Source organism: Daldinia vernicosa (genome assembly GCF_022497035.1).
Source record: "Daldinia vernicosa strain CBS 139.73 unplaced genomic scaffold F5Y00scaffold_30, whole genome shotgun sequence".
NCBI classification, from domain to species: domain Eukaryota; kingdom Fungi; phylum Ascomycota; class Sordariomycetes; order Xylariales; family Hypoxylaceae; genus Daldinia; species Daldinia vernicosa.
This window is the reverse complement of record NW_025953946.1, coordinates 132,595-149,362: the sequence shown is the minus strand read 5'-3', so window position 1 is coordinate 149,362 and position 16,768 is coordinate 132,595. Positions and strand designations below refer to the sequence as shown.

General features: G+C 48.6%; 9 protein-coding genes across 9 annotated transcripts; 3 read left to right on the top strand and 6 right to left on the bottom strand.

Moving 5' to 3' along the window:
- Positions 1 to 152: 152 nt before the first annotated feature.
- Positions 153 to 2,303, top strand: F5Y00DRAFT_239978 (uncharacterized protein). Its single transcript, XM_048008161.1, has 2 exons — positions 153 to 329; positions 400 to 2,303. The coding sequence occupies exons 1-2, from the start codon at positions 251 to 253 to the stop codon at positions 1,908 to 1,910; spliced, it is 1,590 nt and encodes a 529-aa protein (XP_047863828.1). The 5' UTR covers positions 153 to 250; the 3' UTR covers positions 1,911 to 2,303.
- Positions 2,304 to 2,324: 21 nt separating this feature from the next.
- F5Y00DRAFT_239975 (ICMT-domain-containing protein) lies at positions 2,325 to 3,846 on the top strand. Its single transcript, XM_048008160.1, has 2 exons — positions 2,325 to 2,531; positions 2,950 to 3,846. Exons 1-2 carry the CDS (start codon positions 2,512 to 2,514, stop codon positions 3,701 to 3,703), a joined length of 774 nt encoding a protein of 257 aa, XP_047863827.1. The 5' UTR covers positions 2,325 to 2,511; the 3' UTR covers positions 3,704 to 3,846.
- A 207-nt stretch (positions 3,847 to 4,053) lies between these two features.
- On the bottom strand, positions 4,054 to 4,713 carry F5Y00DRAFT_107021 (uncharacterized protein). The gene has a single exon (XM_048003863.1). The coding sequence runs from the start codon at positions 4,596 to 4,598 to the stop codon at positions 4,143 to 4,145; it is 456 nt and encodes a 151-aa protein (XP_047863826.1). The 5' UTR covers positions 4,599 to 4,713; the 3' UTR covers positions 4,054 to 4,142.
- Positions 4,597 to 6,840, bottom strand: F5Y00DRAFT_107015 (glycosyltransferase family 90 protein). Its single transcript, XM_048003862.1, has 2 exons — positions 4,888 to 6,840; positions 4,597 to 4,818 (listed from the first exon to the last, which is right to left on the bottom strand). The coding sequence occupies exons 1-2, from the start codon at positions 6,657 to 6,659 to the stop codon at positions 4,719 to 4,721; spliced, it is 1,872 nt and encodes a 623-aa protein (XP_047863825.1). The 5' UTR covers positions 6,660 to 6,840; the 3' UTR covers positions 4,597 to 4,718.
- A 354-nt stretch (positions 6,841 to 7,194) lies between these two features.
- On the bottom strand, positions 7,195 to 8,704 carry F5Y00DRAFT_239971 (40S ribosomal protein S22). Its single transcript, XM_048008159.1, has 3 exons — positions 8,471 to 8,704; positions 8,034 to 8,216; positions 7,195 to 7,790 (listed from the first exon to the last, which is right to left on the bottom strand). The coding sequence occupies exons 2-3, from the start codon at positions 8,164 to 8,166 to the stop codon at positions 7,531 to 7,533; spliced, it is 393 nt and encodes a 130-aa protein (XP_047863824.1). The 5' UTR covers positions 8,167 to 8,216; positions 8,471 to 8,704; the 3' UTR covers positions 7,195 to 7,530.
- A 196-nt stretch (positions 8,705 to 8,900) lies between these two features.
- F5Y00DRAFT_253687 (40S ribosomal protein S12) lies at positions 8,901 to 9,546 on the top strand (the record flags this gene model as incomplete). The annotated part of the gene is made up of 3 exons (XM_048010083.1): positions 8,901 to 8,903; positions 9,044 to 9,359; positions 9,422 to 9,546. 3 exons carry the CDS (start codon positions 8,901 to 8,903, stop codon positions 9,544 to 9,546), a joined length of 444 nt encoding a protein of 147 aa, XP_047863823.1.
- A 56-nt stretch (positions 9,547 to 9,602) lies between these two features.
- Positions 9,603 to 10,492, bottom strand: F5Y00DRAFT_106980 (FKBP-like protein). Its single transcript, XM_048003861.1, has 3 exons — positions 10,220 to 10,492; positions 10,042 to 10,153; positions 9,603 to 9,939 (listed from the first exon to the last, which is right to left on the bottom strand). The coding sequence occupies exons 1-3, from the start codon at positions 10,337 to 10,339 to the stop codon at positions 9,785 to 9,787; spliced, it is 387 nt and encodes a 128-aa protein (XP_047863822.1). The 5' UTR covers positions 10,340 to 10,492; the 3' UTR covers positions 9,603 to 9,784.
- F5Y00DRAFT_270834 (uncharacterized protein) lies at positions 10,033 to 12,401 on the bottom strand (the record flags this gene model as incomplete). Its single annotated transcript, XM_048012676.1, has 5 exons — positions 10,033 to 11,058; positions 11,142 to 11,417; positions 11,477 to 12,038; positions 12,104 to 12,185; positions 12,249 to 12,401. 5 exons carry the CDS (start codon positions 12,399 to 12,401, stop codon positions 10,737 to 10,739), a joined length of 1,395 nt encoding a protein of 464 aa, XP_047863821.1. The 3' UTR covers positions 10,033 to 10,736.
- Positions 12,402 to 12,898: 497 nt separating this feature from the next.
- F5Y00DRAFT_239963 (pseudouridine synthase) lies at positions 12,899 to 16,661 on the bottom strand. Its single transcript, XM_048008158.1, has 4 exons — positions 16,289 to 16,661; positions 16,121 to 16,214; positions 15,731 to 16,060; positions 12,899 to 15,683 (listed from the first exon to the last, which is right to left on the bottom strand). The coding sequence occupies exons 1-4, from the start codon at positions 16,414 to 16,416 to the stop codon at positions 13,359 to 13,361; spliced, it is 2,877 nt and encodes a 958-aa protein (XP_047863820.1). The 5' UTR covers positions 16,417 to 16,661; the 3' UTR covers positions 12,899 to 13,358.
- Positions 16,662 to 16,768: the final 107 nt, after the last annotated feature.

Sequence of the window (16,768 nt, the reverse complement as noted above, 5' to 3'; positions counted from 1 at the left end):
ACCATTTTATTTATTCAGCTGCTTTCAGGCGGCTTAATGCAAGTACGTACCTATGTACCTCCTAGCTTTGCTGCTGGAGAATATTTCCCCATAAAATATTCCGTATTTCTTATCGATATCATTATCATGTCGATAAGCTGCTCGGCACAACATTTTTCTCAATTGACTTTCAAGGGTCCTGATTCAAGCACATGCATTTACGACCTGACAATTTACCTCTACAACATGGCCAGGTGATACCTGTCCCATTATGAAGAGGACTGCGATTGAAGAGGCCGAGGACCCCAATGGGCCCAAAGCTAAGAGAAGTAGGATTGCCGATCCCGATGGTAAGTTACCAATATTATTTTCGTTTAACTATTCGTAACTCGTTAACTAACTGCTGTCATTCTTCACTAGAATTCAACTTTGAACTTGACATTGACGATGTTGGTTCTGACGACGAATCGCACTATGCCGGCACATCATCTACTATTCCCGCAAACGATACCCCATTGACTCCTCTTTCCCCTGCGCGCAAGTTTCCTTCAGATCTCAAGACGATCAAATGTACATTCCCCGATTGCGATAAGACGTTCAACCGCCCAGCCCGTCTTGCTGCCCACATGCGATCTCACAACAAGGAACGACCGTATAAGTGTTCATTTCCCGGTTGCGACAAAGACTATATCGAGGAGAAACACTTGAGACAGCACATCAAGGGTTCCCACACTGGCGAGCGCGAACATCGTTGCGCCCAACCTGATTGCGGCAAGAGTTTCATGACAGCTACTCGTCTGAGACGACACCAAGCTGTTCATGAGGGCCAAGAGAGATTTCGATGCCGAGACTTCCCGCCATGTAACCAGTCGTTCCGCAAGCATCAGACTTTACAACGCCACATCCGCGCCGAGCATCTTCGTATTGCTCCTTACCCTTGCGACTATAAAGATGGCACATCAGGAGATGCCTGTGGCGCAGGGTTCGATAACGCTGGAGCTCTAAGACGCCACCAAGAACGAGAGCATGGTGAAATTCGCTTCTGGTGCGAGGAATGCAGCACTCGTCAAGAGAACATGGATGGCGGCCGGCCCGAGAGAGTAGGATTCACCACAATGGCCTTATTGCAAGCTCACATGAAACAAGATCATGTCAGCTGTATGTTCTGTGGCGTCCAATGTAATGGCAGATTAGGTCTCGAGCAGCATGTTGACTCGGAACACTCAAATCCTAAGAGCGTCGAGGAGCGAAAAAATGTTGCTTGCACGTGGCCGGGTTGCACCAAGACATTCACCAAGAAATCGAACCTCAATGTTCATATACGAAGCTTCCATGAGGGCCTGCGGTTCGTCTGCGGGGAGGTTGATCTTAGCGGGACGGAAGATTTGGGGCGCTGGTTACAATCCGATGGTTGCGGGGAGAGCTTTGTTACCAAAGCCAATCTAGAGAACCACGTTCGCTATATACATCTGAAGTACGAACGGCCAGAGCAACCCCAGGGCGTATCCAAGCCCAAGCAACGCGACCCGTCTGATATCCTCGAAGAGCTCACGGGTATGGGAGAAAAGTCTAGACGGACACTGCCATGCACAATTTCCGGCTGTACCGCCAAATTCGTACACAATGGCGAACTTGAGACACACCTACAAAGCGAGCATATCATCGAGCATGCACTGCAACAACTAGCAGAGCCGGGGACAGACCCGATGCTGCCAATGGTATTCGACGACATGATGGTGCAAGGGGCAGGGAACTTGGAAGAGGCGGGTGCTGGGAACGGCGAATTCTGGATTGGGGCTGATGCTGGTCTGGAGGGTTCAATGGCACCGGGGTTTGACGAGGAATGGTTCCACGATGAGGCCGAGATGAGACGGCTCATCCAGCCTAGTGATTTGGATGGCTTGATCGACCCGGCGTTGAATGATTCGTAGTAAGGATCACGGGATACGGAGAAAAGTTATGATACCCTTTGCTTTATGAACGAGGAACGAGCCAGATTTGGTGCTCTGTTTTAGGTACAAACGAGATACGAATAAGACAAATTAACTAATGACATGGCATTGTCCTGGAGTGATGGGTATTATTCTGCTCGGTTTTATTGGCGTTTATATTTCTTTTTTCTATTCATCATTGATATGCTACTAGGTAAATCTTTACCGACGGTCTAGAATCCGCCCAAGAAAATACACTAGAGAGACTCAACGTACCTAGATGTAGATTTGGTATGTAGATACTTGCTTAGTTACCTAAGTAATCTATTCAGTTCTATCTTATACGGACCCATAAAAAATGATGTCTTCGATACCGTTATCAGCGTATCAACCGTATCCTAGTATCAACTTTAATTTATTTACTCTAAGCCGTCGTTAGTTATTCTCCATACAACAACCAACAACGTACACACATATGTATCATGGATTGGTTTCTACAACTACCTCCTAGATCGTCTTTGTCCTTGATATCGAGCGAAGAGACTCCGAGACAACAATAAAAAGGAAAGGAGAGAGGGGTATTGGTATTTCCGGAGCAACAATGGAGTCACCGCCGGATAGGTAAGTTTGCTTCGCTTTATGTTTTATTAGCTACCTGTCGAACCTCTATTTCAAAGCTTCCTACCCGAACGTTCCCCGTCGCTCTAGCTCTAGCTCTAGCTGCTTCCTTGTAGTAGAACAAACATCTTAAGTCCCTGGTGCGCCATCCATCCATCATGTCACGTGTTACTCCGTTCCCGATTGTGTCGGAGACGCCTACGCCAACACCCACGCCGACGCCTGTCACACCTGTGCCCGGCGGGTTTGCCCCTGCCCCTGCCCCTCTGCATCATGGTCCCGACGAGGACGCAGACGTGTCGTGGGCGACGGGCTTCAACAACAACAACAACACGCGCCAGCGCTCCTCCATTGCAAAACTCGCCTCGATCAACACGCGCGCAACAACAAATGCTGACAATCTGCTTCTCCCGCTCCTTAGTCCCGTCGCGCAGAACGCCCAGGCCTCGCCCGAAGAACGGGCTTACTTCCCCGCGGGGCCCAAGTCCCTCGAGGGCATCGCGATCCGGTCCTTTTGCCTCGGCATAGCGCTCGCCTTGTCCGCCGTCGCTACGGTTTCGATATTGGTATTTACGTCGTCGCCGCTGTGGCGCGTGCCCTTCTTCGTCGGCGCGCTGGCGACGTTCCATTTCCTCGAGTTCTGGACTACGGCCAGGTACAATACTCCGGTCGCGAATGTCGGCTCGTTCTTGCTGACGGCGAATTGGCCGGCTTATGCTATCGCGCATGCGGCGGCGTCGCTCGAATGTCTCTTTACTAAGCTGCTGTTCCCGAATCGGAATTGGGCACCGCTCTATAGTGGACATATCATCTTGCTGTTAGGATTCGTACTGGTGTTTGTGGGGCAGTTCGTCCGCAGCGCGGCCATGGGCCAGGCGGGCCAGTCGTTCAATCATACCATCCAGCAGCGCAAGAAGGACTCCCATACCCTAGTTACCTCGGGTATTTACTCGTTTCTGCGCCATCCGGCATACTTTGGGTTTTTCTACTGGAGCATAGGAACGCAAATGGTTCTGGGAAATCCCATCTGCTTTGTATGCTATACGGTTGTCCTATGGAAGTTCTTTTCGAGTAGAGTAAAGCATGAAGAGGCATTGCTGGTCCGGTTTTTTGGGGAGGAATATATAAATTATAAGAGCAGAGTTGGAACCATGATACCATTTGTTGGAACCTGAGTACCTATGCAGTCTACCAGGGGGGAGGGGGGAATGGTCTTCGGGCTGGTACCTAACTATTCAGGATGCTATACCGTATACTTAGGTACCGTAACTTGAAAATAAGACTTTCGAGAAAGACCAAATAACAAACTCAAAAATCCGTATTAATACGGCGTATAAAACGTCCAATTCTCTAGTCCTAGTCCTAGTCCTAGTCCTACATAAGTCCTCGTCCTCTCCACAACAGGCAGCAGCTCAATACCACCTTACGTCTACATAGCTACCTATACATACCTAAGGCGCTGTGCTCGACCCCTTGCACAACTTACAAGACACAGCCAACTCCGCCTATGTATACGACATTACCTACACATATATATATATATATAGGTACCCAACCTAAAGCATATAATGTCATCTTTGCATCCAACTTAACCTAGTAGGTACCTAGTCAGGATTAAGCATTACATTTCCACCCTGCGAGGCGCAGTACTTCACACCTAGCGGATCCCCAACCTACATACTTGTGTGGGTATATAAATACATACCTACCTACGTAAGGTATATATAAGTATGTAGTCCGGCCCAGTCCAGTCCGCCCATCTACACGATCTACTCGCTCGCTCGCCCGCCCGACGAAACCCCAAATAAATATATATCCGGACGCTGTCCGAGAATATACTCCGCTCTGGATCCAAAAATTCCCCTCCCGTCGTAGGTATATCGAACCGCGGGAAAGGGGGCTGGCTGTGCGCCAGACTGTCCTGTCCTCTTCCCGTATATACACATATATATGTATGTATGTATATAGTACCATCATCCGTCCATCCGCATGTGTATGTGCAGGCATGTGCACCGGGAAAGAAAAAGAAAAAGGTGAAAGGTGAAAGGTGAAAAAAAAAACTCCGACCATGCAGCTGTTTTATACAATCCGTACGCCGGCCTGCCAGATCTACTTATGCCTACGTAGCATATCCTAGTATCCTATCCCCGTTTCCGACCCCCATATTAACGTGTCCGCTTTATCTTTCCGTCATGGGCTAGAAGAAGAGACTTCTCCCGACGCCCTACCCGCGGGTGCGCCTACCGAGTATCCGATGTTCTCGCGTTCGTCGTCTGCGACTCGGCCGTATCTGCGTCCGCGTTAGCACTTCGATCCACCGAAAAGAAAACAAGAATTAAATCGGGCCGCCGGGACATACTCTAGCAGCAACCTAAAGAACCACACCTCCATGTCCTCGTGCCTTAGCACCTTATTCGCCCAATCGCGCTGCTGGTTCGCGAGGCGCTCGGCCTCCTTCGTCCCCAGATCGCCGTGGCCGAAGAACCGGACAGCCTCGAGCCACTCCTCGCCCTGTATACTGAGCGGGATGTAATGCGCCCACGGCTTCAGCCACTCGAGGTGCCACTCGCGGAAGATAGCCCATTTATACACTAAGCTCTTGCTTTTTAGGAACGCATAGAATCGCCCGCTGAACGCGTTCCCGTCGATGTCTAGTAGGTACTTGTACTTCCACGCGTCCTGTTGCTCCGCATGCCCCTTGATCGTGAAGAATTCCTTCTGCGCATCACAGTCGCCGGGGTCGCACTGCCCCACCCCCGAGAAGTATACGTCGATGATGTCCTTGTAGTCGCCCCGCGGTACCTCCTGGACCCCCCATTTACCATTTACCTCCTCGAGGATCTTAGCGTTATCGGCCGCGTTCATCTTCTTCACAAACCGCTGTCGGTGCTGTCGTCGCCACCCGCCGTTCCTGCTGAAACCGCCAGTCGTAGAACCGCGCCAGTAGAACTTGTCCTGCTTCTCGGTCCACGGAATGTCCTTTGCCTCGTCATACGTTACCTTCTCGAACCAGTACCACGGCGACGGGTACAATATATCGGAGTAGGACGAGATCTTGGACTGTGAGAATATCGGGAACAGATCGAGGACGATGTTGTATGCATTCGGCCGGTCGAAGAAGCCGAACGTCGAGCCTAGCGACGGGGAATAGCAGATATCAGACATGGCTGTGATATTGTAGATGAAGCCTAGCTCTCCCAAGCCGTACTTCGAGATGTCATCTTTTCTCTCTTCTTCCTCCAAACCTCTAGAAGGACTTTCCGGGGGACACGACAACCTCGAGTGAGTCCAAGTTGGCTGGTGGGCAAAGACGTTGAATCGCGTCAGTTTGCTCTCCTCAAATTTAGACCCGTCATTTAGCCCCTTGCCCATGGGCGTGAACTCGTTTCTCGGGCGGGAATGGGAATTGGCCGCGGGCATATTAATCTCCTTAGCCCTCTTAACCAATCTAGCTAGGTCATCATGCGGTACTACGACTCTCGACTCGTCGTGCAGATTAAAGCACAGGTCCATATCGGGTAACCACTTTAGGAATTTCCCCATCATGCCCGCAGTGGCCTCGCGCTGCCACTCGCTTCCGCCCTGGATATGCGTAATTTTACCGTTTCGGATCTGGACACCTAGCAACGCGTTGTCGAAACCTAGCGCCTCCCTGGCGCGCGCGCGTATCGTGAAGGGCTTCAGTCCCCAGAAGGGCGTCAGCGATTCGTGGATCATATCGAATTCGTCGATGAGCTGGACGTTCTTGGCCTTTGCGAACTCGAACCACTTGTCAAAGTTGGGCGGCGGGGGGATCCCATACCGCCTGCGGTACTCTGCAACAGCATCCTTGATTGTCTTGGACTGGCGTGACTTGGTGGCCTCGAGATCCTTTTCCGCTTGCGTGATCAGGTAATACATAGGATGTTCTCCAGCGGGAGCGGGCTTCGGCTTAGGATCGAAGGGGACCGGGGCCGCCAGCGGTTGTGGTGCATTACTCGAGCCATCTTTCCCAGTGCCGTGTGTATAGGATAAAGGGCCGGGTTTAAGGTCTGAGAGATTGGTGCCGGAAGGCGTCAACCGGAAGAGTGTGATGACGCAAATACCGAGGAAGACGAGCCCGCCGGTCAGGATCAGTTGGCGCGGCCGCATTTCTCTTCAAGCCCTAATCCCACCCGCAGTTTAGAAGGCTCGATGGCGTCGGCTGAAACTTATTGGCGCAGCAGGAAATAATGATGTAAAGAATGACATTGGTACATGTACCTATCGTGGAAGGAAATATGGAAATATGGATATATGGAGGTATAGAGATATAAACCTTTAAAAGAAATGGACCCGATGAGGTTCAGGAGCCCTTTCCCTTTCCCATTCCTGTTTTTTTAGTTGCTACTACCTCTGTACGTAGTGCCCCGGTATTTGTTTGCCTGGTCCAATTAAATACTTGCATTCAATCAATAGACGTGCGGGAGGACGCACTGTGACGCGTCTCTGATCCGACCTACTATTAGCCATTATTATCCATGAATCATGTACAAATTATTTCGAGCTTTGCGGGCCACAGTCAGGGGTATAAGCATGTAAATATCTAAACATGTGGTAAACCTTGTGAAAATAGCACGAAATGTGATCACGAAATTCGGAGGATTACACTTGTCAATTGGATGACAGAACTTTATACTAAATAAACTCAATCAATACCCGTCACCGTTGTACGGAAGGATCAAGCTTTATTTTCACTTTAGGTATTGTACCTAACCTATGTAAGGTAAGGTACTTGAGGTACACAGTACAACCGGCACTTTCACATGGCACTCCGCGGCTTGGCAACATACAGGGGAACACAGGGGGGCTAGACGCATGCAAGAACTGGACTTGTGTAGCATTTCGTGGTATCGTGGTGAATTTGGCTGAAAAATATCAAGCATCATAGCTTAGACCATTATCCATTCCTCCCAAACGCCGAGAATGCTCTTAGTCAGTTCATATCCCTTGTTCCTTTTCCTTTTGTTCTTTTGTCATCCGCCTAGTAGAAGAAACCGATAATCTTGCCAGCAACGTGCTTCCTTCGGGCCTCCTCGTGGTCCATGATACCGGCCGAGGTGGTAAGGATGATGTAGCCGAACTGACGGGCGGGTAGCAGCTTGACAACCCACTTCTCGAGTTGGGAAAGGTGGACGTTGTATCGGGGAGAGATGACACCGCACTTGTTGATGCGGCCGTTCAACTGCACGACGATCTTGCCGTTTCGGTGGTCATCGACCTCCTCGAACTCGCCGATGTAGCCTAACAAGGAAAAAAGCGTTAGCTGGATGTAGCGAAAGACTAAACGTAAGACTTCATTTTGGATATATCAGAGAAACGTGTAAGATTCCTTCGCCAGAAAAAAAACTTCGATCTATCGGCAACTTAAAAGACTTCGGTCGTAGGACGTTTTGAGACCGTTATCCAGTTATAATGCCGAATGTTTCGTATGTGAGGGATGCTGGAGGGCTGGTTGTTGCGGAAAATGAAGAATATATGACCTACCGTGACGCTGCATGACGGTCAAGAACTTCTTGATGACCTTGGAGCTAGGTCGGATGAGGACCTGGCGCTTGCCGGTCTTCTCGGCGTTGTTGATGGCGTTAAGCGCATCGTTGAGGACGGAAGTTCTGACCATTTTGGCGGGTTTGCGAGATTCTCAGACCGTTCGAAAAGGATGTGAGGTATCTGTTGGTAATGGTGTTTGGTTAGCCTTCAAAAGCCAAGAGCATGGAGAGTGCCCTCCCCCAATGTGCCACTTTGGGGAGGGTTCTGCCCGCTCAGTACTGGAGAGGAGAAGCGTATCAGAGACCCGACTCGACCATCGCGACGCGAAGGCCGGCGGCAAGGTCTCTGATTGCTCTCCCCCGGCTTCTTGAAGGGCGCATTGGGGGGGATGAAATTTGCCTTGATTTAAGGCATGGCGACTTATTATAACATACCTCTATGGAGGTCGTGAGCGAAGGGGAATTGCTTGACGCTCTGGTTTTTGCTTGTCGTGCAGAAGTTTGGTTGAAGTGAACGGAGTGGAGGTAAGAGAAAAAAGTTGGAGAAATGGTTGGCGGTCAGTGAGATTGATTTCTGGTTTCTTTTTTTTTTCGGCGGTGCGAAAATTGTGGTGGGCGGATTGAATTGGGAATCTCCATCCAATGGGGTAAATTTCGGCCAACTAACCCTAAGCGATACACAACTAACCTTCCCCACTGCACCTTCCCTAACGCTCAAGCCTCGATTGATATACTCTATTTCCATTCGGCGATTTGGAACAATTCCAGATTTTCGCACGACTCAACCCACCCACCAAATTCACCTTCACAACTCGACACAGCAAAACCACTCTTCGAGGATCGCACCGGTGTCACAAAATTCAAGATGGTATGTTTTATTATATATAATTATTGCGCTTCCGCACGAAGGGGCAATGATATTTAAATGCGACGGCCTTACACATCTTATGCTCATATTGCTATTGTGTGCGCGCAAGCAATTTACTAACAAGTATTCTTCAATTTTAGTCGGACGTAGAAGAGAACAACGCACCCGAAGCCCCCGAGGAGGTTGAAGTTTCCGCCGATGCCTCCAAGGGCCAGATGTCCGTTCTGGACGCCCTCAAGGGTGTCTTGAAGCTCGCCCTTATGCACGACGGTCTTGCCCGGGGTCTCCGTGAAGCGTCCAAGGCTCTCGACCGACGACAAGCTCACATGTGTGTTCTAAACGAGTCTTGCGAAGAAGAGGCCTACAAGAAGTTGGTCATCGCTCTCTGCTCCGAACACAAGATTCCCCTGATCAAGGTTCCCGACGGAAAGCAACTGGGCGAGTGGTCAGGTCTCTGTAAGTTACATGAGCCAGCCTATGGGATTATACAATTCGGAACTAACCACAATAATTCGTAGGCGTCTTGGACCGAGAAGGCAACGCGCGCAAGGTAGTTAACTGCTCTTGCGTGGTTGTCAAGGACTGGGGTGAGGAGTCGACTGAGCGATCCATCCTCCTAAACTACTTCCAGACCGAGCAGTAAGGAATTCATCACGGGCGTTGCGCGGGGATATAGACAGTGGAACGGAATGATTTTCAAGCCATCGTCATGAGCCCTTGGCATGTACTCTACCGGCTTGACCATCTGGCATAGATGCCGGGGGAAAAAATAGGGGGTCTATACTGCATCAGGAATCAAGGAAAACTTGCATTACCAATCTCGGCTGCAAAGCCTCTTTTTTTGACCCGTGAAGGTTTTTGTTATCATGGTGATTACGAGCTTATTTGCGCTCTTCTACTACAATTAGGTGGTATCCGAACGCCGTCTTCGCCTCTCCGATGTTGAGATTACTGCCCTTACTCTCTGGTAGCGCGAAAGCAATATCTTCGAATTCAGGTTGTAGTGATCCTTTCCGTTGTGTACCAAGGAGACCGCCTAAGATTTCCAGGTCAGTTTTTGACTTATATAGATACTAGGTACTTAAGTATCAAGAAGTAAAGCGATAAACTTGGACTCCGTAAATAGAACATAACATACCTTGTTTCGCTTTATCCTCGCTATACTCTCTAGCCACTGCGATGAAATTACTCAGAGTGGGATCCTCCCTGATCTTAGCTAGCGCTTCTTCCTTCTTGGAGTGTTTTTCGCACTGCAAGCAAGTTTGTGTGTCAATTCGTATACTCGAGGATGAGGAGGAGGTCGAACCCTAACTTACCAGGATATGGCGAACCACGACGGACTGTGCGCCTTTCACTTTATTACCACCCTTTTTATCATCTTTGTCGCCGGAATCCTTATTGTTCGACTTGTTGTCGGCCTTCTTCTTCGCACCCATTTCGAATGATGTTGATGTTGATAGTGGTTGGATAAGCTAGGTATCTGGCTACCTTAGGTACCTAATGTACAAAGTTGATGTGAGAGCCCCACGTTGATCTGATCGAACTGACGTGCAGGAAATAATAATATGAGGGGCTATTAGCCAGATCATGTTCAGCTGGTTGGCGGCTGTCAAAAATAGACCCACTAAGCTCATCCCTTTCCTGACTTACACGCCTGACTTACACGCTGGGCCATTGGACCCAATCAGAGTATTCTTCTATGGCTACAAAGCCATAAGCTACAATTTGCTAAGGCTGGATCATTAATAATACATAGGACAGTGAGTACCTATATAGAGAGTACTTGTATAAGCTTTGTGTGGCATTATAGCCGCCCGCCACCAGACCCTACCCCTATTCTTGAGAATCAGCTCTGGACCCCCAACGCGAGACAGACGCTCTGAACAGACGCGCCCTTCTCCAATCTTCTCTGTCAATCTTCTCTTCCTGGCGTCTAAGATTCCATTCTAGATAGCTTGTCTCCCCTTGGAGGAGCTTGATCTTGTCGCCTTCGAGCTTCTCGTATAAGTTCCAGTCGTCTAGCTGGGACGGCCGCGGTATGCTTTCGATGTCCTCCAGGGACACTTTTTGGTTCGGGACACGCTCGAGTGTCAGTTCGAGGCGGTAGATGTTCGTATTGTTGTCGAGCTTGCACCCGTACTGCTTGATAGCGAATCTTTTCGACGGACGGGTAAGTAAGTATTCTGTCAACTGCTAATTATCTGAAAATGAGTAGTAAAAGGTTCTACCATGACTTACAGTCCATCATAACGGACGCCGGCCTGCGGCGCCAGGATGCTCTTCAGCCTATATCCTCGAAGAACGCGGATCTGTCGGCCGACTTGGGATATCAGAGCGATATGCATGTCCCCAGACCTTCCTTCGCGGACATATTTATATATATCACCCCGTATCCACTCTTCTTGTCCGGTAAGTAGAGGTAGAGTAGTAATACCATACCGTCCTTTCGTTGGTATCTCCAACGAACTAGTTACCATGCCATCCCTCTCAGCACATGTAATGTTCAGCCACCAGCTGAGTGGCACATATGATGTTAGAAACAAGCCAGCCAAACTACGGAAAAAAGAACTTACTGTCCAGGGTCGAATTGTAAATTCCCCTCAAGCTCAGAGATTGGGTCGCTCACCTTCGTCTGCCACTTACCCAGGTCGTAGGATAGGGAGGTGTTGAACGAAACATCCTTGAGCCGGCCGCCCTTGACTAGCGCCGCACAGCGATATTGATCCATCATGAAGTACTGCTCGCGGAATCTACGCCTCCACGCGCGCCATAGGTTCTTAGCATGCGATATAATGACGCGGAATTGCAGCGAGAAGCTGCCGGTTGCCGCACCTGTCCTCATTAACGAGCTAGAAGCACCTCCTCTCATTTTCTCGGCAAACTGTAAAAGCTCAGCCAGCAACTTGTCCAGCCGAGCGTGCTCAATGGTCTCGATATCGAGTGTTGGATTCCCCCATTGCTGTTCTTCGTCTCTAAGTGCCACCTCTAGGAAACTGTTTAGTTTCTCGGTTTCAGGTCCCACACTCCTATAGTGCTTCAAGTTTACCCTGACGGAATCTGAGAGTTCTAGTAATGCCGCCGGGTTCCAGTCTAGCACAGCGCCTTCGTCGGATTCCAGCGAGAATGCGGACTGGGCTGAGTACACCCATTGTTAGTCGGTAACTAAGGTAAGTAAATAAGAATTTATCGAGCTGCAATACCTCTCAAAGGCGGCGGTCTCCTGCTGAACGGCAAGCTGCTGGCTCCGTCTAAACTAAAGTGCTTAACATTTCGGCTTGGGACCTGTACGTCGTGAGTAATATTATCAACGAGCTACATATGTTATTGTTTTCCGCATCGCGTTACCTGGTTCGTAATGTCCTGTTGTCTACTTAAGAGGAAGTGGTCTTGTCCATCATTGCTAATTCCAGCAGGTTTTGGCTTCAGATATAGCCTCGGTACGTCTACTCGAGAACGGGTACTCTGGTTGTACTGCGCGATTCGTTCGAGCATGCTCATTGTGAGGTATAGTTAATAGGCTAGTATACAGTTTGCTCGTCTCGTAGCATCCTAGTTGCGGCTTAGAAGCTCCTAGTCTAATTTGAGGTAACGATATCTCAAATATAGTATCCCTGAGAGAAGATTACGGGCAGAAATTATAGACGGATTAATGAGGGTTGATTAGCAATACTTTAAAGTAGGTGTACTTGATATAGGTGGTCGAATCGATATACTAGGGAGAGGCTTACGAACAAGAAGAATCGCCTCACTCCATTGCTTAACAAAGGGAAGTTGCTATTCGAGGGCATGATTGTATTATGGAGCTTGTGAAACAAAGAAGCCTCAGCTCTCTACATGTAGCACTCTGCACTTACTTTAGGTATTCATTACATACATACAAGGTGTACCTTACACGTGGGTCCTCACAAAGACCGTATACTCTAGAGATACATGGAGGTAGTGCCTGGATAGAATATGTATCTGAGTATGTTCTACGGGGAATTGGAGGGCGCGGATAGCTCATGATACTATATGCTAGGCATACAGTGCATTTGATTTATTTAGTAGTGATTGGGTGATTGGGTATCTTAGCTAACTTCCATAGAATGCCAGAGTAATATCAGCCCAATGCCTACTCCTCATTACATCAAAGCCATATCAGCAATCTGGCGCTTCATCTCTTTAGCAAAACATAATGGCGGCATTGTAGGACCATGCGCTTATACATCTTGTATTCCCGTTGTTGAGTTAGTATGACTCATAAAATTTTGGGACCTTACCGACGAAGGAACGTCAAAACGCGATGAGGTTATGAATGCCTCTAGATCCTCACATTCTGCCAATTAATCTCGTGTGTTTTAGCTGAGAAACGACCTGCGAGTGTAGAAAGACCGAAGGAGTTCTGGGTGAAATAGAGAGGCCGGCACAAGATGGACTAGATTCATAACAGCGAAGTACCTGCATTAGATCCCCTCGTTATAGGGAGTTGGCAATATCTTCGCGGGGAGAAGCCGATGGAGAATCTAGAACAGCCATGTCGTCGCTTGCAGGGATCGCCCCTTGAAGTTCTCGAAGAGCCATGGTTGCGTACTGGCTAGTGTTTAGTGCAAATCGAAGGATCACTGCGATTTTCTTCTCATCAGTAGTAGTAGCATTGGTTAACTGGTCCGACTCGTTCGCTTCGTGTTCACCATCGTGGATGTCACCGAGGGATTCGGTATGACGAGATGTTTCGGCTGCGCTATCGCCCGATGACTTTATTGCTTCGTTCCGGCGACTGGTGGTACTAGGTAGATCTACGGCGGGCCTCGACGTCTGCCCTTCGGATTGAATCTCGGACGTAGCTGTATTCTCGGAAGGCTTCATGATGCTTTTGTCAGTAAACACTCCTAACGCTGCCACAAGTAGTTGAATGGCGCTCTTTGCAACGGTTCGCACCTGTGATGTAAGGGTGGTGACAAGTAAGGGGCCAGAATCTCTGTCATCTTGGCCCGTCGACTGCACCCCTTCGATTGTATTTGGCTGATCAGCCTTATCTGCGTCTACTTGCATCTTATCTTCATAAGTTTGCGTGATACTATTCTCGCTCCCTGCTTTGATATCGTCTGTTTGCTCAGAAACTTTGACTCGCTTGTTACTTCCGTTGACTGAAGTCTGCACCCAGGTATCTCTTGTCCGAGTCTCTGGCATGTCGGTAGACTCTTCGGCTTTTCGTCTCTCGAACCTGGCTCGAGCTTCTTGGAGATCATTATCTCGTACGTTATCGGCAAAGCTTTGCCATGTCGAGGGTGGTCCTTGTGCCTCCCGCTTAGAGGCTGTGCGATCCGCTGCTTCTTTAGCTTTGCGACTTCGTATTAGATCTAAATCAGTCGGTACCAGTTGTTCCGTATCCTTCAAGTAGGTTTTGACAGAGGCGTCTGGTGTGCCAATGAACTTGCCCATGAGCTTGCGGTAAGACCCAGGGAGGCTAAAATCTTTCTGCTGCCGGAGCATATTTTGGGGGTCTAGCCCGCCATTCTCCTCCTTAGCCATGAAGTCTTTATAGAACTGTCCAATTTCATTATCCGGGTATACGACGTCCCAACCCGGAGACGGCAATACGACGTCAAAGATGGAATACTTCCCACCACTAGCTTCTTCCTCTGTTAGTGCATGTGCTTTCAACCCGCCTGCATCCTCGGCAAAAGATCCTCCGTCCATAAGATGGATCATATCTTCTTCACCGTTTCCCTTCTGACCGTCTTCTGATGAGGCAGAAGCTTCGGAACCAATAAGGACTAAGTCTCCTTTGACTACTTGCGGACCAAACTGCTCCCAGCGTCTACTTGCGGCAAAATTCCATACTAGAGACTGGTATGCGTGAACATACATCGTACGCATCCCACGACTAATTGAAAGGAGCGCCCCGAGAAAATCCCTAGGCTGTTTATCGAGGTGACGCATCAATGCAGACTCAACGTGGCATCTTCTGGGTAAACACTTAAGCGCATCCTGTGACTTGCCAGTCTCCGAAAAGATTGAACAAGCCCGTGCACGATACGTATCCTCACGATGCATCGATTCGACGGAGGTAGGGTCGGAGATGTCTAGTAAAGCGGGGTCGAAAGAGAGTAGAGCTTGTACGGCGCCTTCGAAATCACGGTTGAGAATCTTCATGCCGATTTCCTGGGTTCCGATTTGATGTGTACCAAATCGCTGAGTGCCGTAGTAGTTAATAAAACCATTCCGAGTGACTTGTTTTAATGCTGTCTTTATGGTAGTATCTGCAACCTCGAGCTTTTGTTCAAACGTCAGGTCTTGCGTGTCACTAAAGTAGCAGTTTTTGAGAACGATCACAAACTCATTCCCGCTATGGTGTCCTAGATGGATAGAATGCTGCTCGAACTTGAAATCTCCGAGTTTCACGCCATATATCTTGTCGTTGTTAAGAGAAATTAGTGACTGAGGATTTCGTCTCCGCATACTGACTCGCTGGGTAGTCACAGCACGGCGGTCTTTGGTGCCGGCGATACCGAAAAAGGCGGGCTTGAGATTTAGAAACCGGGCTATTTGACCGATCGCGTCCATCGTATCTCGGTTCTCCTTGTAGAGGGTGAAATGCAAGAACTTGCCGTCTTGATCCTGGCTGCCATCCTGGCCGCTGTTTCTGGACCTCTCATTTCTAGATCTATCATTTCTAGATCTATCATTCCTTGAGCGGTTGCCCCACTGCTGGTTACCTCTGGTGACAACCGTTGCCTTAATAGAGCCATCCGAATCCGTGGCGGTGTCAAGTTTGCCGCCAAATATGCGACGAATTTCCTAATTTGAGTCAGTTTTATTCGATTATAAATATCTAGTGGACTTACTGAATGAACTCGGGATCTTTGGGCTTTATCAGTTATTGCTGCGATCGTCACAAATTTGGAGACTTTAGGTTGTGTTTTCGTGCTTTCATTTGCCTTGCTGTATAAGTCAATTAAACCTTCTGCAGTGCTTTGGCCGAGGAGGTCTATGAGAACTGTTTGATCGGATACGGGTATAGTGGCGGAACTTCCTCCATCCTTTGGCTGCTCCGAACCGGCTGATGGCTGAGATGCCGTATCGTTCGCGACAACGGTGTCAGTTGTGATGTTTTTACCCTCTTCAGAATGTAATGGTTTGGCAACTTGAGGCTTTGCTGTTGGTTGGTTAGGAGTCTATTGGCGTTAGATGCTTTAGTTAAGGGTTACGATATAACTAGGTTAAAGCCGACTCACAGGTTTTGCCAATTCCCTTGCATTCGTCTGAAAGTCATGCAGATGAATCACTTCACCATTCTTACTGATCTCATGGACTTGGAAATCAGTGTATCTGAAAAAATTTAGAACTGAACCGAATAAGCGAACCGACGTCGTAACGACGATTCAGATCAACCTGTCTCTTACCTTGTACGGAGTTGACCATACCATCTATGTTCCTTCTCCGACACAAAATGAATGATGCCAAGACGTTGCTCTAAAGAGTTTCGCATTGAGGCATCGCTGCCTTGGGCCATAGCAGTATGAGTCGCCATTTTCTTGAAGTGTAGTATCAGGATGCTTATCGAACATGCGAATAGCTCCGTTGCGATGAATAAATCAAAGTTTACTAAGATTCCATGCGTAGGTAGTTTGGTATCATGGATTGAGGTTATTGGGACGGTTAGGTAGAGGAACGAAGTTCGAGTTGCGATATATATCTTAAGTACCTAACTTAAACGCTTGCAATATTCGAGATTTTGAAGCCCATACCTAACTTTTAATGGGGCAGTTTCTAGAGTTTGTCAATTCAAAAGTTTTTACCGGCAGAAAGTTGTATAATAAAGGCGGTCTAGAAATAGTGGAAGGCGGTGGGTAGTTAATTCCATCAGTTACTGCATAGGTGTC

Coding starts and splice junctions, on each gene's coding strand:
- F5Y00DRAFT_239971 (XM_048008159.1), bottom strand. CDS start 8,166: ATGGTCAGAACTTCCGTCCTCAACGATGCGCTTAACGCCATCAACAAC. Junction 7,791..8,033: donor GACCGTCATGCAGCGTCACG/GTAGGTCATATA, acceptor TTTCCTTGTTAG/GCTACATCGGCGAGTTCGAG.
- F5Y00DRAFT_106980 (XM_048003861.1), bottom strand. CDS start 10,339: ATGGGTGCGAAGAAGAAGGCCGACAACAAGTCGAACAATAAGGATTCC. Junction 10,154..10,219: donor TCGTGGTTCGCCATATCCTG/GTAAGTTAGGGT, acceptor ACTTGCTTGCAG/TGCGAAAAACACTCCAAGAA. Junction 9,940..10,041: donor CGAGGATAAAGCGAAACAAG/GTATGTTATGTT, acceptor TGGAAATCTTAG/GCGGTCTCCTTGGTACACAA.
- F5Y00DRAFT_107021 (XM_048003863.1), bottom strand. CDS start 4,598: ATGGTCGGAGTTTTTTTTTTCACCTTTCACCTTTCACCTTTTTCTTTT.
- F5Y00DRAFT_239975 (XM_048008160.1), top strand. CDS start 2,512: ATGGAGTCACCGCCGGATAG. Junction 2,532..2,949: donor ATGGAGTCACCGCCGGATAG/GTAAGTTTGCTT, acceptor CCCGCTCCTTAG/TCCCGTCGCGCAGAACGCCC.
- F5Y00DRAFT_239978 (XM_048008161.1), top strand. CDS start 251: ATGAAGAGGACTGCGATTGAAGAGGCCGAGGACCCCAATGGGCCCAAA. Junction 330..399: donor TAGGATTGCCGATCCCGATG/GTAAGTTACCAA, acceptor ATTCTTCACTAG/AATTCAACTTTGAACTTGAC.
- F5Y00DRAFT_107015 (XM_048003862.1), bottom strand. CDS start 6,659: ATGCGGCCGCGCCAACTGATCCTGACCGGCGGGCTCGTCTTCCTCGGT. Junction 4,819..4,887: donor TTCTTTAGGTTGCTGCTAGA/GTATGTCCCGGC, acceptor ACGCGGACGCAG/ATACGGCCGAGTCGCAGACG.
- F5Y00DRAFT_239963 (XM_048008158.1), bottom strand. CDS start 16,416: ATGGCGACTCATACTGCTATGGCCCAAGGCAGCGATGCCTCAATGCGA. Junction 16,215..16,288: donor TATGGTCAACTCCGTACAAG/GTAAGAGACAGG, acceptor AAATTTTTTCAG/ATACACTGATTTCCAAGTCC. Junction 15,684..15,730: donor AAAGATCCCGAGTTCATTCA/GTAAGTCCACTA, acceptor GACTCAAATTAG/GAAATTCGTCGCATATTTGG.